The sequence below is a fragment of the Oncorhynchus masou genome, chromosome 6 (assembly GCF_036934945.1).
Source record: "Oncorhynchus masou masou isolate Uvic2021 chromosome 6, UVic_Omas_1.1, whole genome shotgun sequence".
NCBI classification, from domain to species: domain Eukaryota; kingdom Metazoa; phylum Chordata; class Actinopteri; order Salmoniformes; family Salmonidae; genus Oncorhynchus; species Oncorhynchus masou.
Window position 1 is genome coordinate 52055944 of NC_088217.1, and position 17245 is coordinate 52073188.

At 44.6% G+C, this 17245-nt stretch overlaps 1 protein-coding gene across 1 annotated transcript; it reads right to left on the reverse strand.

Annotated features, from left to right (window-relative positions):
- Positions 1–2151: 2151 nt before the first annotated feature.
- On the reverse strand, positions 2152–14611 carry LOC135541151 (PAK4-inhibitor INKA2-like). Its single transcript, XM_064967264.1, has 2 exons — positions 14233–14611; positions 2152–5177 (listed from the first exon to the last, which is right to left on the reverse strand). Exons 1-2 carry the CDS (start codon positions 14302–14304, stop codon positions 4020–4022), a joined length of 1230 nt encoding a protein of 409 aa, XP_064823336.1. The 5' UTR covers positions 14305–14611; the 3' UTR covers positions 2152–4019.
- Positions 14612–17245: the final 2634 nt, after the last annotated feature.

Here is a 17245-nt window from a genome sequence, read left to right on the forward strand (position 1 = left end):
TAATCTTATCATTCACGAGTTTCACCTGTCAGAGCCCCTGTCTGTCCTAACTCCTCTCCTTCTGGGGACCCGTTATCATTATGTGACACTCAGGTCGGCATAGCTGTAAGTATTAGCTCAAAAGATGGCACATATTCTTCTGTTTCCCAATGTATTCAAACACAAGTAGCATAGAGCACTAGCCAGAAGCCAAAACATGTTGATATGTCAGAACATGTTTGTTTTGGTAATATGAGATTGTGTCTGTTCTGTTTTGCATGCATCCTTAAATCAAGAGAGAGTGGGGGAAAAAACAGATTGTAAAATGAACATGCACTGCAAGAGGCCAGATGGCAAATCCTAAAAGAATCGACCCAGATTTAACTCTTGCTTTTATCCCCTCTAACTTTACTTCCTTGGTCTGCAGTCTTTTATTTCCAAAAGTACAGCATGGGTATTTACATGCTATTGCAAATGAATTGTGGTTTGCTAGCCTGCCTGCCTAGCATATGTGTATGTATCGTGTGGGAAGTTTTTTTTGTGCAAAAAAAGGAGCTTAGATTCTGAGCTTCTCGGAGCTGACAAATATAACAGTGAAATGTGAGCACATTACAGGGAGAAGAGACAGAGTTGTTGGTTGAACAGCTGAGGAGTCTATTTATTGAAAGACCAATGTTGGGATGTGGGAATTTGAGCCAACATGAATCCCAGGCAGCATGGCTACCCCACTCCCTCCCCCTCCCTCCCAGTAACATGATAATCCCTCCACTCACTATAAACTAATGCTTTTAATATCATCATCTCTTAATTTCCATCAATACATTAGGGGAGGAAGGTCAAAGCTTAACTACTATAAGCTGTGAGGGAGGCTGCTTGCCTCTTGCAAGGGGTTATATGTGTTTCTTGCAGGCTTGTATAACGAAGCTGTGTGGGTTAAGCATTGTGTCCCAGATCTGTGATCAGGCAGGGCTGTGGTCGGGGCTAGCCTAGGCAGGGCTGTGAGAGAGCGACAGCTGCCTAGCAAGAGGTTGGAGAATGGATGGAAATGGGATGGAGGGTGGGGGGGTCAGCAAGCATCCATTGCTTCTCACCCGAAGGAAAACTGGAACCAGGAGAAAGGGACGACAGATGCAGCTGTCCCCTCCTCACAAACACACACACACACACACACACACACACACACAGAGAAAGAGCCCCCCAGTTTCCATCCAACACTGCACCTGGAAGTGGACTACTAGCCTACTGTAGCAGCTCAACTGTAATCCTCCTCCCCCTTCCTATTCCCATGCAGATGACTGTATATTGTATTGCATCTCACGATCTACTAGTCTTTTTCATCTGGAATGCTCACTGACCTGCTCTAAGAATGTCACGTAATGCTGCGACGTGTTCCTGTTAGCAGCTGTTGTGAATGTGTGTCTTTTTACGCGAAACGGGGTTTTATACTTGATACAGTTCTGAGATTGATGTATAAATGGAACACTTACACAATGTCAAGCACATTGGCATCACCCCTGTTTTCTGTAAGGTGTATTGGACAATGACCCGTGCACTGCCCTATTGGTGCCCTTCAGAAAGTAAAGCATTGGGTATACTATATGTAATGCTTGTGGATAAGTTGCTGTGTTTGAGCATATAGTGGTTCTGGAGAAGAGAAAGAAAGAGTCAGAGCTTCAAAGTGTGCCTGCCTGTATGTTTATTTATTTAAAAAGCTGAGGGGCGACGCGGTACAGATTTAGACGTACTTTTCCCTGAGTTGAAGCACAGGAGATGATTCGCTTCACACTAACCACATAGTAAGTCATGCGACAGCACTTAGGCCTGTAGAGAATGCAGGGAGGAGAGTAGAGCAGGTCAAAGTAAAGGGAAAGGTTGATCATAGTCTCACAGGGTATACTGTATGTGGTAAATCTGCTGTTACCATTATATGACAACAAAAAATACCCCCCCCCCCCTCCCTCCCAAAAAAACGAAGAACTATTTCAAATCTAGACATAGCGAGACAGACTAATTGGTTCGAAGTATGTTGGGGGTGTTAAGAAAAAAAAAAATCGCCCAATAAAAATGGGTCACCGATCAAAGAGTACATTTATGTTCGGAACATACAAATGACATTTCCAGTCGAGGAACCAGAGTGGCACGTCTTTTGTCAGAAAACAGTTTAATTTACAAAGAGTCAGTGACAGTTTTACACCCAGTAACACTTTTGAGGTTCGCAGAACCACAGTTTTAACAACAGCGCTAAAAATGACAATTACAGTTGTAAATATGAAGAAGACAGGCAGAGAGGCTCTTCTAGCATAACAGGCTTCGTAGAGGCGGTCTGTCCACGTGTGACCAACTGAACATAATCCCACCTGATTATTGAAAAACCCGCCATATGTGCATAGCGATATTTAACAAATCAAATTCATGTCTGTCAAATCAAATTCATGTCTGTCGAATGCATGGATGGGGTGATGTTTCACATCAAATCAACTCCTCCTCTTATTACTGAGGGCTGAGGATCGCATTTGCATACCATATGTCTTCTAAAATAAGATAAATAGTCCTTGTCACTTCAGTGACTTCATTGAGGAAATGATGTGAAGATCAGCTCTGGGAAATAAAGGTAAAGGTTGCGCCATACTGCTCTGTGAAATCTCCCCGAAACGCCTCAATTTCTTTCATAAAGAGAGCTAGGACCAACCACATATCTACTGGGTTCAATCTTCCTCTCTTTAAGACCCTTTAAATAAAATGAACACAATGGCTAATAGACTTTGTTGACATCATTAACATGCTCATTAACATGTTCTCCTGTGGTTCTAGGCGCAAAGAGAAAACATATGGCTGACCTCATTAGGTATAGTACTGTATGTACATGTGGAAGGATTCACTGTAAACATTCTCCTCCTCAGTCCTCTGCTATCTTGAAATCGCCAGGCCCTGCTTAGCATTAGATACATATTACATACATATGCAACGGCCGCATCGCAGTTTAGGGTTGATTGGGAAAATGCTTGACAGCCTCCGCTGAATGACTGCACCTCTTGTCTGTGCTGCTGGCTTGTCCTTATGTAACTGTAGGCAACCAGATGGCACACAGCTCTCGCTCTCTCTCTCTCTCTGCCATGTCTAATACGCTAGCCAGGAGGATTGGCTGTAGAGTCAAGATGTGCCATCATGTCTACAAGGCAAGAGATAACCCTATCCTGGAGTGGCTTTGTGTGTGTAGGTGGCTGGTGAACGGTGAAGGTGTAACGGAGGTGGTTCGGAGACCAAGGATATGTGACGAGTAACCTTGCCTGAGACCTGAAGACTTGTGTTAGCTCCCCAAGCTAACTCCTAGGCTTTACCTCGGCGGGCTAGAACAGTCTTGTGGCGCACAGGGGATCCAGGTTCAAACCCAGTTGGTCACACAGGCCACATCCCGATCCCTGAGCGAGGTTGATGTGACAATATTAGACCCTTGTGTATTCATCCAGCTGTCTGACTCTGGGCAACGAGGTGAAGAAGCACCTGTGGTCATGTTTAGTGGCAGTTCAGTGACAACTGTTTCACAACATCACAGATAAAACATTTACTAGAGCCCATGCAGTACGTGTAACAGCTGTGTTCTATTGCTAGATAGAAGTACGAGATGAGACATGAGGGTGGGGATACACTTGGGTGGGACCTACAGCAGCATTCAAACATAATGAAACAGGGTTGAGGTGTGAACCATGACGATGGAATTCAATTATCTGAGCATCATGTCTATATCGAAGTACCGTCTATCGTACAAGTCCAGGGCACTTACGGACTCATTCGAACCCTAACAATTTTTGGGGTGAACCCATCTATAAGAGGAAGTCCTGCTTACTCTCTCAGTCACAGGTCTTCGGTCTTAGGATTGTCAGACAAACAGTTGCCCTGATAATCTCTCTTGTTGGGAAATAGTGTGGATGTTCATTCCTCAGTCAGTCCATTCTCTGAGTGGAGACAGACAGACACACAAACCTCCCAGAGCTCCCAGCCAAATCCCCAACACCTGCCACCACCCTGGAGCAGCGTCAGCATCAGACCCACACAGCCGTGTTGTAGTCAAACAAGGGCTGCATTTTCTCCACTCTGGCCTCCTGTCTCCACTCTTGTCTCCTGTCTATGTAAATCTCTGAGAACTGGCTCTGGCTCTGGCTCTGGCTGTGTCTCTCCTCAGCCAGCTGGGGACATGGCCGGCCCTTACCCTGCTGCTGCTGTCCTACACCTGCCCAGAACGGGAGGTAGAAGCTTCCCTTGGCCTGCTGCTTGGCCACTTTCTTGGGCCTCTTGAAGAGTTTGGCCTCCTGGCACTCGGGGACCATCCAGCCTGGCCTCTCCTTCAGGAGCTTGTCCCTGTCGGGCCTCACACTGCGCAGGAACCTCTTGAAGATGTTGGTGGTCAGAGAGAACTTCCTGCAGATCTCCTGGGAGCGGCTGAGACGGAGAGGGTGGGCCGGGGAGTCGGGCCTGTCGGCTCCGTCTGCCCCCACACAAACACCCCCAATCATCTCCTCCTTCTCCAGCTCAGGCAAGTCCAGCCAGTTGCCCACCAGGTCGGCGAAAACATTGTCCCCTAGGACCAGGGGCTGCCGGTTGCGGCTGCGGCTCATGAGCGAGGAGGTCCAGTCGCTGGAGTCGTCCATGCTGTCCTGGGAGTAGTCGCTGTCCAGCGAGGGGCCTTCCCTGGATAGGCTGTAGAGGATGCCAGGCAGATCCACCACCTGGGCTGGGTGAGCCGGCTGCTGATGCTGCTCTGGAAACACTTGGCTAAGACGTGGGCCACAGTACTCCACCTGTGGGGCAGTGTATCCTGACACTCTGCGGGGGAGAGGGAGAGGCTGGCTCTCACTCTCAGTCTCCAATGTCTCCAGGCTGGAGGAGGAAGGAGAGGTGCCCAGGCTGCGCCGGTGCCCCACCCGGCTCTGCTGCTGCTGCTCCTCCCGACCAGTTGTCCAGTCCAAGGGGGGCCTGTGAGTCTCATCGTGGACAGGGCCGAGGGTAGGCTTGAGGCTGGGGATAGGGCAAGGGCCACATGTGTCTGCTGTTGGTGGTGGGGCCGCCCTTTGGATTGGCCTCCCTGAGATGTCTAGTTGCTCCAGCACTGTCTGCACTTGTAGAAGCTTGAGTTCCTGAAGAGCCCCCATCATGGAGTTCATCTGAGCATGGAGGCCATCTCCTGCCTCCTTCATAGACACCTGTAGGGAAAGAGGGAAGAGGGAGGGGATGAGGGAGAGATAAAAACAACAGGGAAATGGCCAGTTAGCGTCACCTGCAAAACTCATCCATTCAAGCACTTCTATAACACATCTATAACCCTCTGTCAAACACTGACCAGTGTTTATATTGCCCCTCTACGGTTGAACTTAGTTAGATCACAGCACCGCTTAGGACAAATGAATGAACTCAAAGACGAACCAAAATGTACACAAGGTACTAACATATTTACCCCTCACCAATAATGATTTGTTTTCCATATCTCCATTGGTGTTGCTACAGTTTATCTCTCGCTGCACTGTAGCCCTTCTGTGTTTTGAGGCAACTCATGTTTTTTTGTTCGGTCACATGACCCGTTTTGAATGACAGGGCCCCCATATGGCTTGCGTATGTGAGAGGACCCTGTCGCTCAGCAGCTGTAGGGACGAGTATCTCTGGCTTCATCTCTCCCACGCTCTCTCTTTTTCTCTCTCTCAAACTACTCTGTCTCTCTCTGGTCCAGCATCCCGTTTCCCCCGCAGCTAAGCAGTCCCTGAGGCAATAGCGTGTCTTTAAAAATGAATCCATGCAACCGGACTTACTTTGAACTTGGCTGTTGATATGACAGATGTGTCTTCGGAATTAAGAATACACAGATGCGAATGCTCCTCCTTAAAAACGCAAAACTGTGTGATGTTACAGAAATAGAACAACACCAAAAAAAGCATTTCAATCCACGCTGATATCATTTGGAGAATGCTGTGTTGCAGTTGAACATTTGAATAAGGGATTGGAATAACAGATCATATTTCAGTAGTCTGACCAACTGTGCTTTGACTGTTTTCACTGTCTCTCTGAATAGAGACAGCCTTCACTCAAGGACAGCTAATACAGCTGGGTAATACAATTGGTCCACCATACCAACAATGTAACATTATTTGTGTGCACTCTATAAGATTGCTCCAACTCACAGTAGACTGCAAACATCCGAACAAGTTGGATAAAATGCTGTTCAATTAAATGAAATATAGAAAACATCAACTTTATACCTCGCTCTACACATCCAAGATATTAAATATATCCATCAGTCTAAGATCCTAATAAATCACCTTACCTTGTTAGAACTTTTACACAAGTCTGTTCCTCTCTCTTGGCTGCTCTGTCAGTCCGTCTCTACTCTCCACTCTCACCTTTCAAACAGCCCTTCCTGCCAACCCCTATATGTAGCCCCTGCCAATCAGGGCCAATCTGTGTCCTGGCAGCCAATCAGTTGTGTCTGTCTAGACGTTAATCCCGAACCGTGGGGGTGGGTTCACTCAAGCACGCATTAATTGACAAAGACTGGGTGAGAGTCAGCAGCAGTGGAAGTGGTGTTTGGGGTAACAGCAGTGTGAGTTGGTGTTGGGGGGGGTGTTATGGCGGCCTTGCCATATGTTTAGATGTCTAGAGGGATTCAATTATTGAAGAACAGGAGGGGGTTGGGTATCATAAGTAGCAAGGTCAATGATATTGTACTTGTTGACTGTGGTACACATAAGTGCCAAGTGGGAAAGCATTGGATCAGTAACTTCAGTAACTAACACACTAGCAAACGACAGACAGGAAAGTATCAGCAAGAAGTGATTGAGATGTGAGAGGCGAACATAATAATCTGCAGTATGTCCTGATGTATGACGTCACAACATGTTTACAATATGTTAATAACATGTTGTAATGCTTAACACGAAGAGCAACCTCGTGAATCATATTTTCAAAAGAAAACCTGCAGGCCTACACCAAAAGAATAAATCAATATAATTTGCCTGAAAAATCATTCAACATTTTGCAGACACTCTTGTTTAGAACTGATAAGACAACATGGCCAATCGTTCAACAGTGGCAAGAGCCACCGTACTGACCAACCCTAAACTAGCTTTTCATCCCTTCATACTCAAACAAAGAAAACGATGCACGAAGAAGCACTTGAAAAGGTCTCACAGAAGATCTCGTAATCCATACGCAGCTCAGCTGACATTTCCACCGAAAAATGAAACGCAACATCAGCAGAGAGACAAAAGGAGTCTGTGTTCCTGAGGAGCCATTATAGAAGGTGAAGGGAATTGGAACAATGTTCTCCTGCGGTTCTAGGCGCTAAAACATATGGCTGACTTCATTAGGTGTAATTAGCCCGGAGTCTTTAGAAGCTGGTGAACAGGCTTTATATAATTACTGTTTACCTCAAACCACATCAAGGTTCAACCAGCATTGCCACATGGTGCACACGGTTGGGTTTTTCCCAATTATCTCCATAAAACAACATATGGAATTGTCAATAACATTACGTCAGAATCATTCGAAAGATTACATCACAAGGGGCTGAAGTTGCCCTTCTGCAACCTCTTGTTAGGAGATGCTACCATTCCTATTCACATGGAATCTATCTGGCTGACTTGTTCATGCATGCTTACTCCTCAACATGCAATCCTTCTTCCCTCCCAAATACACTCATCCGCTCCAATTATCCAAAAGCACACACCGTTTACTCCATTTGGCTCTCTTAAATGATTCACAATGTCCTCAAAGGCTTCAGCCCCACTGTTGACTTCACTGTGCCAAATAAGGCACTTAATTGACCTCACATGACCCCAAAACCTTGCGGCCCAAATAGGTCAGACGAGCTGGAATCAGCTTTCTGCCGGATCAAATCAAGTCATATTTTTTGGGGGGGACTGACTGTCTCCCCAGGGCAGTGTACTCTCAGTGTACTCTCCCACCCCAAATGTTTACTTTATTGTGTTGCAGAGACGGCTTTAGTCAGTGGTTCATAGAAATGTGCTGATAACAGATCTTAAACTCAGCAAATGGAGAGGGACATGGTTCCTTTTTTGGGGGGGGGGGGGGACTGCAGGGCATCGAACACTGTCTCTCTGGTACCATTAGCTTATTAAAGCCATATCTCAAATACTGAAGCTAAGTCAGCAGCTTTCTGTAATGTTAGTGTGTTAGCATCACTTCAGCAGTTTGATCCGTCAGGGTCTACCTGTAGACTGTAGACAGTTGGTTAGCGACTGAAAACGTATTAGGAAGTAAAAAGTGCAGGTTAAGGACAATCCAGCCATCCTCAGGCAACAAATGCAGTGATGCAAACGGACTGTAATTGGCAATTAAGTTCTGAATGCTTCAAATGTGGGGAGTAATCACTGGCAGTCCGGAATTAATGTTGGATGATTACCCATTAAAAGTTATGTCTCTGAAAAAGGCTATGAGGTGCCACGTCATATCAAGTGTGCAAAGGAGCGCTCAACAACTATCACACAGTTAACATTTGCGCTAGTCTTTGAATATGCATGAATGTGAATTAAAGTCCCACCCAGCATAAATAAATGAACACTATCTTTGCACTCGGTTGAGATTAGGGTCGCGGCTCGAGTGTTCTCTCCTCATTCAGTTGAGGGGGAAACAAAATCTGAGCCAGCGTGACGCATTTGTTACGGTGAAATCTGTCTCCCTGGCCTCCCGGGTGGCGCAGTGGTTAAGGGCGCTGTACTACCAGAGACTCTGGTTTCACACCCAGGCTCTGTCGTAACCGGCCGCGACCGGGAGGTCCGTGGGGCGACGCACAATTGGCCTAGCGTCGCCCGGGTTAGGGAGGGTTTGGCTGGTAGGGAAATCCTTGTCTCATCGCGCACCAGCGACTCCTGTGGCGGACTGGGCGCAGTGCGTGCTAACCAAGGTTGCCAGGTGCACGGTGTTTCCTCCGACACATTGGTGCGGCTGGCTTCCGGGTTGGATGGCGCTGTGTTAAGAAGCAGTGCGGCTTGGTTGGGTTGTGTATCGGAGGACGCATGACTTTCAACCTTCGTCTCTCCCGAGCCCGTACGGGAGTTGTAGCGATGAGACAAGATAGTAGCTACTAAAACAATTGGATACCACGAAATTGGGGAGAAAAAGGGGTAAAAATTTAAAAAAAAATCACAAAAAAAATAAAAATAAATCTGTCTCCCTACACGTACACAGAACCCTTATTAACACGGTTTAACTGGATTTATTGAACAAATAAACAGCACCCAAACACATTTCTTTAAGTGGCAGTTCAGCCTAATAAGGGAGTGTCAACTAAACACATGTACTTCATGTCATGAATTTAAAAGAGAGCCATTCAGTGTTGATGGCCAGAGGTAGGAGAAATGAGAAGCCAAGGAAAGGTTATCAAACCCTGGGCTATTAGAGAGGGCATTTATCTCTCACACACACACACACACACACACACACACACACACACACACACACACACACACACACACACACACACACACACACACACCTCTTATTGAGTATGAATGGTAGGTTGTATTGGTCAAGGGCACTACTGGGATCTGTATCCAGGGCATACAGACCATGCCTCTGTACTGCCCATATAGCAGAGCCCTGTGGTGGGGTGAGCCAGGGCTCTACGATGCCCATAGACCAGAGGTGGTGTGAGCCAGGCCAAGCCTCCTGGGGCCCTTTAACACTGGGAGGTGGTCTAATGGGCAGTTTCCTGGCCCTCGCAGACCTTGTTTCTGCCTTAAATGATAAAGCTGGAAGGGAGCAGTGGGTTGCTTAAGCCTTAGAGAACATCAGCAACATCTTTGAAAGATTGTTCTTGAACAGAAGTCTGTAGATGTTGTAGATGTTGCGTGCTGTGCAAGTGCTCACCAAAGTCCCTAACAATAAAAATAGAAAACTTTACTTGATCATTGTACTGCAAACGCTCAAGATAATTGTAATGACTTACTCCCATGACATTCGTTATGTAGGTCTTGAGCAACTTGTTTATGTTTTCGGGGTTGAATCATTTATTTTTCACTGTGAATCGCTTCCATCCGGTCTCAACGATCGCATCATGCAAACCACCTGCCAATGTGACCCCGGGCAATTTTAGCCAAGGGGAAGGAAGGAACCGGCTGGAGAATGGAACCACAAGAGATGCACCAAACAAACCAACTGAGACCACTGCTCCGTACCACCGCTACCCCTACGCCCTGAAGGTAACCGAGAACAAGGAGAGTCTCCGTGAGCACAGTAGCTTGGTTCACCACCTCAGGACGTAACGGCATTGGCATGGTTGTTCTCTCAGAAGATCCATGACCTCACAGCTCACACACACCCTCCCTAGAATAGCATTCCAAGCTGACAGATGGTTATGTTTGAAATGTCTTGAGGCGAATAAAAGATAAAGAAGAACCATAAAAGTGAAATTAGTGTTAGTATCGATGTCAAAAGCTTTGATATCCTTTGATGCGCTGAAGTCACGTCACCATGCAGATGTTCAGGAGGTACTTGAGGGGTGGGGGGTGGGGGGCATTAGTTGCCTTGAAAAGGACTGAATCTCTGCATGACACGTGATGTGTCATCGCCGTTGTGCTTAGCAATGTTGCATTGTTATACACCCAAGAATTTGTTTTGCCATACAGGACTTGCACGTGAAATCAAATCAAATCAAACTTAATTTGTCACATGCTCCCAATAGAACAGGTGTAGACCTTACCGTGAAATGCTTACAAGCCCTTAGCCAACAATGCAGTTAAAAAAAGTTACTAAAATATTTACTAAATAAACGAAAGTAAAAATGAATAAAAAGTAACACATTAAAATAACAATAACGAGGCTATATACAGGGGGTACCAGTACCGAGTCAATGTGCAGGGGTACAGGTTAGTCAAGGTAATTTGTACATGTAGGTAGGGGTAAAGTGACTATGCATAGATAATAAACAGCGGGTAGCAGCAGTGTAAAAATAATGTGTGTGTGTGTGGGGGGGGGGTCAATGTAAATAGTCCAGGTGGCCATTTGATTCATTGTTCAGCAGTCTTATGGCTTGGGGGTAGAAGCTGTTGAGGCTCCTTTCGGTCCTAGACTTGGCACACCGGTACTGCTTGCCGTGCGGTGAAAATCTGACCATTTTTTGGGCTTTCCTCTGACACTGCCTAGTATATAGGTCCTGGATGGCAGGAAGCTTGACCCCAGTGATGTACTGGGCCGTACGCACTACCCTCTGTAGCGCCTTATGGTCAGATGCCGAGCAGATGCCATACCAGGCAGTGATGCAACCATTCAGGATGCTCTCGATGGTTCAGTTGTAGAACTTTTTGAGGATCTGGGGACTCATGCCAAATCTTCAATCTCCTGAGAGGGAAAAGGTGTTGTCGTGCCCTCTTCACGACTGTCTTGGTGAGTTTGGACCATGGTAGGTCGTTGGTGATGTAAACTTGAAGCTCTCAACCCGCTCCACTGCAGCACCGTCGATGTTAATGTTTTCAATGTTTTCCTGTAGTCCACGATCAGCTCTTTTGTCTTGCTTACATTTTTGTCTCTGACCTCCTCCCTATAGGCTGTCTCATCGTTGTCGGTAATCAGGCCTACCACTGTTGTGTCGTCAGCAAACTTAATGATGGTGTTGGAGTCGTGTTTGGCCACTCAGTTGTGGGAGAACAGGGAGTACAGGAGGGGACTAAGCACACACCCCTGATGACCCCCAATGTTGAGGATAAGCATGGCAGACATGTTGTTGCCTACCCTCACCACCTGGGGGCGGCCCATCAGGAAGTCCAGGATTCAGTTGCAGAGGGAGGTGTTTAGTCCCAGAGTCCTTAGCTTAGTGATGAGCTTTGTGGGCACTATGGTGTTGAAAGCTGATGATAAAACAGTCCATAGCATGATATATATAACATTCACAATAAGATGATTAGACTTAGATAATTAGGCTAAGCTACAGTCCTTATTCTATTCCATTAGTTTCTATTCTATTATTTTCTATTCTATTCTATTGCTCTTATTCACACCCCCTTGCTTGTTCTATGTACTGGTATAATTGTAAATGGGGGTTCAGGGGAACCAGCGTAGGCAGACACAGACAGACATGTGGGAACTTTGGCATCGGCAACACCTTAGGGGTACAAGACACTCCAACAGATTGTGCTCTGCATGGTACAGGAGTGGACAGACTCAGGGAGAGTAAAAAAACAACAACTTGCATCTGCTCTCTGTTTCTGCTTCATCACAGGGATGACAGACTCCCTCTTCTTTTGGGTTTGCAAACTGTGATATGGCAACCATCACTTCACACAACACGCCATACCATGGCTCCCTCCTGTTGTGATCAGAGTGCCAGGCCAGTTGACAGACGTGGAGCTAATTCAGTGCAGACAACCCAGAAGCCACAGAAGTGTCATGTTACAGACCGTGCATGCCTTGCCCTGGGCATGTGGGTTAAAGAACATTCTACCCGTTTGAAGAGCGTTCCAATAGGAGTTGTGCCAGTTAATGCTGCTTTGAAAATGCTGTGTGTGCATCTGCCAAAAGATCTGGAACATGAGCAGTGAGAACCCAGAATGTGGATCGTACACTTCAAATTGAGAATACCGTTTTTTTCCCTGGGTATCTTTAATCACAAGAGTCCCCAACAACGGCCCTATGAAAACAGAATAGATTTACAGCAATAGCCTATCTATTTCAGAAGACTGTCTTCAAAACCCATCACAGTGTCAAGGGAGTGTATAGCCTAGACATGCCTCTGTGTATGAAAGTTAGGAATATTAATAAAGCAATGTTAAAGCTGCAATGTGTAATATGTTAGGCGACACCTCCAAATTCACATAGCAATGTGATTTACAGAATGTCATTCTCATTGAAAGCAAGTATAAGAAGTGGTAGATCTGTTCTATGTGCGCTATTTCTATGCTCCCCTTTAGTTAAGTTTAGTTTTTTTTTATGTCTTTTACTTTCGGTTTTGTACACCAGCTTCAAACAGCTGAAAATACAACATTTTTGATTAATGAAAAATATATTTCACAGCGGTTTAGATGGTACAATGATTCTCTACACTTGCTTTGTCACATAAACTGAAATTAGGCAAACTGTTAGAATCTTTGCAACCAGGTAATGGCTGAGCAATTTCTGCATATTGCACCATTAATATAGGCAGCAGTTGAATATATGAAGTTTCATTCCAAAACACTATATATCCATTTTCAGAAATGTTGATAAATTAGCTTTTATTGTTTAAAGAAATTATGAAAGATTGGAGTGCTTTTTCGACATCTAATCATGACATGGGGTTGTTCAACATGTATTTGTTTAAAATCTATCACTTGATGGTTTCATTTCAGAGAGACAAATAATTATGTTTTCTTGCTAAATGCTATATATCCGCATCATTCTCAGATAAAGAAGTAGTACTGCTTGGTTTTACAGTCAAATGTACAAATGCTACATTTGTGACATCAATGTTTAAACAGTGTTTTACAAAATAATGAAATACAGTAATATGAGATCTGTATGTAAAACATTTACCTTTGACATTGTAGTCATTTAGCAGATGCTGTTATCCAGAGCGACTTACAGTAAGGGCATTCATCTTAAGATAGCGTGAGACAAGCACATATCACAGTCAAATATATAGGATACAAACATTCAATTCCAGCTAAACAATGGATATATAGCATTTTGCACAAAAAAACAAAACATTTCATACACATCTACAATTTATGAATGAAAAATCTGAGAACAGTATTTTTTTTTACACACACATGAAAGTACTCATAAGCAAATCATGTCTGACTAAAAAACACTATTGCAGAAAATTGTTGGCCATAGCGTTTTGGAAATAGTCTTCATAGAACACTGAGCATCTCATGGAAAGAAAAGAGAGCAGGAAACTGCTTGACCATTCATTAGACTGTACCATTTCATCCCGTCCATCCCAGACGCATGAACAACGGTCTGCAAGAATCATAGGATCGAATGTTCGAACTGAGCATTTGATTTGCTTGAGTTAACTTATTTACAAACGTCAATGGAACTATGCCGTATAATGCAACCTCAGCTGTATAACAACTAAATATGAATAACTAAATATTATAATTTATATTTTCGTAGCTGTTTACTTATTTTGTGACCCAGTTGCATTTGCATTTAAAATGTCCAAAACACGCTACATCTGAATGCATATACTAAAATTGGATCTCAGAACAACAGTTGAAGTAAAAACAGAAAACAAACATTGTATAATCAGAAAACTCAAATAAGATGACATACCAGTTCCTGCTTCAGACGTCTCAAGCAAGTATCCATATTTTTGCGCTCTGACATGTAAAGCTGTCGTTCCATTTTTGTAAACGTAAGTAGGCTTTTTCAAATAAAATACTTGCTCATTATTTCAAGCATGCCTATCACAAAAGTCACATAGTCTAAGCTATTCAATTGTCAGCGTCATGATGAGCTAAAATCGCCAAGCTTGTTCTGGAATGCGCGCCCTCGTCTAGTTTTGGATGTGGATTCCAACAGCACAAACTCTCGAATCTGTCGCTCTGTGTTGGGTATATTTACTCCAAATATGATTGATTGTTTAGTCCTAAAGATGATTTAGGTTTGCACGATTGCCTGTCGATATCTCTGACTTGTCATCCCCTGCTTTGTAACCTATTCTTCTTCTCATTCACGGGGAGCGCTTACGTTGACCACTCAATTTCCTCCAATGAGATTGCGATGTTTATTTTTCTTTGGCACTGTGCTGACGTTATAGCTGTAATGAAAAAAAGAGAATATATTTGCAATGGACTTTATGAGTTATGGCCATGTGGTATTAAAATAACTCAATCTACATTTAATTTGAAATATAAAGTAGTTAGACGTTGACAGTGTTTTAGACTAGAGAAAATACACATTTGAACGAACTGGCAATTGCACTGGTGTGTCGACACCTGCTCGTTTGAAATGATTTAAATGTAATTGTATCAGTGGAGACTGTTGAGGGGAGGACAGCTCATAATAATGGCTGGAATGGAGTCAATGGAATGGTATCATCCACATGGAAACTCCATCCCAGCCATTATTATGAGCCATCCTCCCATTAGCAGCCTCCACTAAATTGTATATATTCTCCAAGGACGGGATGTAACACTGGACCAAAAATGTGTACAACTCAAAGCCTCCACTTTCGATACACAGATGATGATTGGTTGAAAGGCGAGTTGGGTTACACATTGAATTGGTGTTCCTCAGAAAAATAAACAACAAAAATGCATAATTCACATGACCAGTGCTGATGTCCTGCCACTCAAGTCATACACATAACATTTCCTAGTCATTGTAGGCACTGCAAAAAGGTAGGAAGCTAGGTAGGTAGTGGCCTAGCGGTTAAGAGCATTGGGCCAGTAACCAAAAAGAAGTGGATTTGATTCCCCAGGCTGACTAGGTGTAAAATCTGTTGATGTGCCCTTGAGAAAGGCGCTGAACCCCAATCGCTCCTGTAAGTTGCTCTGCTATATGACTAGAACCTCAAAGGGTCTGCTAAAATGAGCAGCACATACTGTCGGTTATCTCAGGAGGGCAAAGTATCGTCACCCTCACAGTCAGCAAGGAAGCACCTGAGCGACAGTCCTTTGTTGTGTGACCCGGATACAATTACTCATTGGAGGAATGAAGGGGTTTGATCCTGTAAATATCCTTCTCTTGCAGAATTGACACACTTGGACCAGACTTCAGAAATGGAACTTGGATTTCTGAGCTTCAGAGCTCCTTGTGTATGACCTGATTCCAGAGCTCCTTGGGTATGACCTGATTCCAGAGCTCCTTGTGTATGACCTGATTCCAGAGCTCCTTGTGTATGACCTGATTCCAGAGCTCCTTGTGTATGACCTGATTCCAGAGCTCCTTGTGTATGACCTGATTCCAGAGCTCCTTGTGTATGACCTGATTCCAGAGCTCCTTGTGTATGACCTGATTCCAGAGCTCCTTGTGTATGACCTGATTCCAGAGCTCCTTGTGTATGACCTGATTCCAGAGCTCCTTGTGTATGACCTGATTCCAGAGCTCCTTGTGTATGACCTGATTCCAGAGCTCCTTGTGTATGACCTGATTCCAGAGCTCCTTGTGTATGACCTGATTCCAGAGCTCCTTGTGTATGACCTGATTCCAGAGCTCCTTGTCTATGACCTGATTCCATCTAAATTAGTACTGTTATCGTCTTGTGTCTGCCACATGTTGGGCTTTCCCAGATGGATGAGAGGAGGAAGTAGCTCTGACTTCAATTCCAAAAGCAAGGAAAGGGGGCTGGATGTATAAATAAATCATCTGAAACATCGGTGTACTTTAGGGAGAAAGAAGAGAGGCTGCCTTCAACGCGTCTCTTTTTATTAGACAGCTTGATTTCCCACTGTTGTTATTACAGTATTATGCAAATATGTTTGCATTCATTCGTGTGCAAGGAGAAGCTCTGCTACCCTTGTTGGGTGTATGTCTTTATGCAGAGTTTCTTGCCCAGCAGCGTAGTGTAATGAGATGTATGTTAAATATGACAACCTGGCTTTCTTTTAATGAAGAATGTGAACCCATGCCTGACCCTGACCTGCAGCTGCCCTCCTGCATGTCCCCACTTCCCCCCAGCTGTCCCCAGGACTATGCCGTCTGTGGAAACTTATCCAGTGCCAGACCACACAGCACACACTACCGCAGACACATTCAGCAGCAGCAACTGTTCTCCATACAGTATCCCACTGCAAAGTCAAAGAGCATGCTTTTATATAGCGTTAATTGAGTTGAGTATTGGGAAGTGCATCTTGTCTTCAGTTTCTTGCCAACCACCTGCTTCAAACCCAGTTCCATGTACTCGTCTTTCTGGTATGAAATGGGTCACTGCATCAGCCACTCCCAGTTTGGCGAGTTGAGGGTCACACTTAGTCAACAGTTTGTGCCCAGATATCAGCATGCTGCTTAGTTAGCATTCATTTGTGACGCATTGCAGTAGTAGCCTCTGAGTCTTTTTCAATTTATGTGCTCTGTGCTGAACTGTTGTGTGAGCTAGAACCAGGAGCCAGATTGTCATCATTTTATGTTGGAGTGCATGCTCACCCAGTTTGAGCTAAATTGGCCCTATGCGCCATCATAGTCTTGCACAGTTTCTCCTCATCATCATTGACTGTTCCAGGATTAAGCAAATTGATAGGGACTGATCAGATGTTACTTTGTTTTGAAATTAATAGGATCTCCACAAACAACTTTCTAAAATGTAGGAACGTTGGCGCAATGGTTGAAGACAAGCCTGACCCCT

Excerpts from the sequence above, each read along its gene's own strand:
- LOC135541151 (XM_064967264.1), bottom strand. The coding sequence starts at position 14,304 with ATGGAACGACAGCTTTACATGTCAGAGCGCAAAAATATGGATACTTGC. Across the intron at positions 5,178-14,232 it reads GACGTCTGAAGCAGGAACTG|GTGTCTATGAAGGAGGCAGG; the intron begins GTATGTCATCTT and ends CTTTCCCTACAG.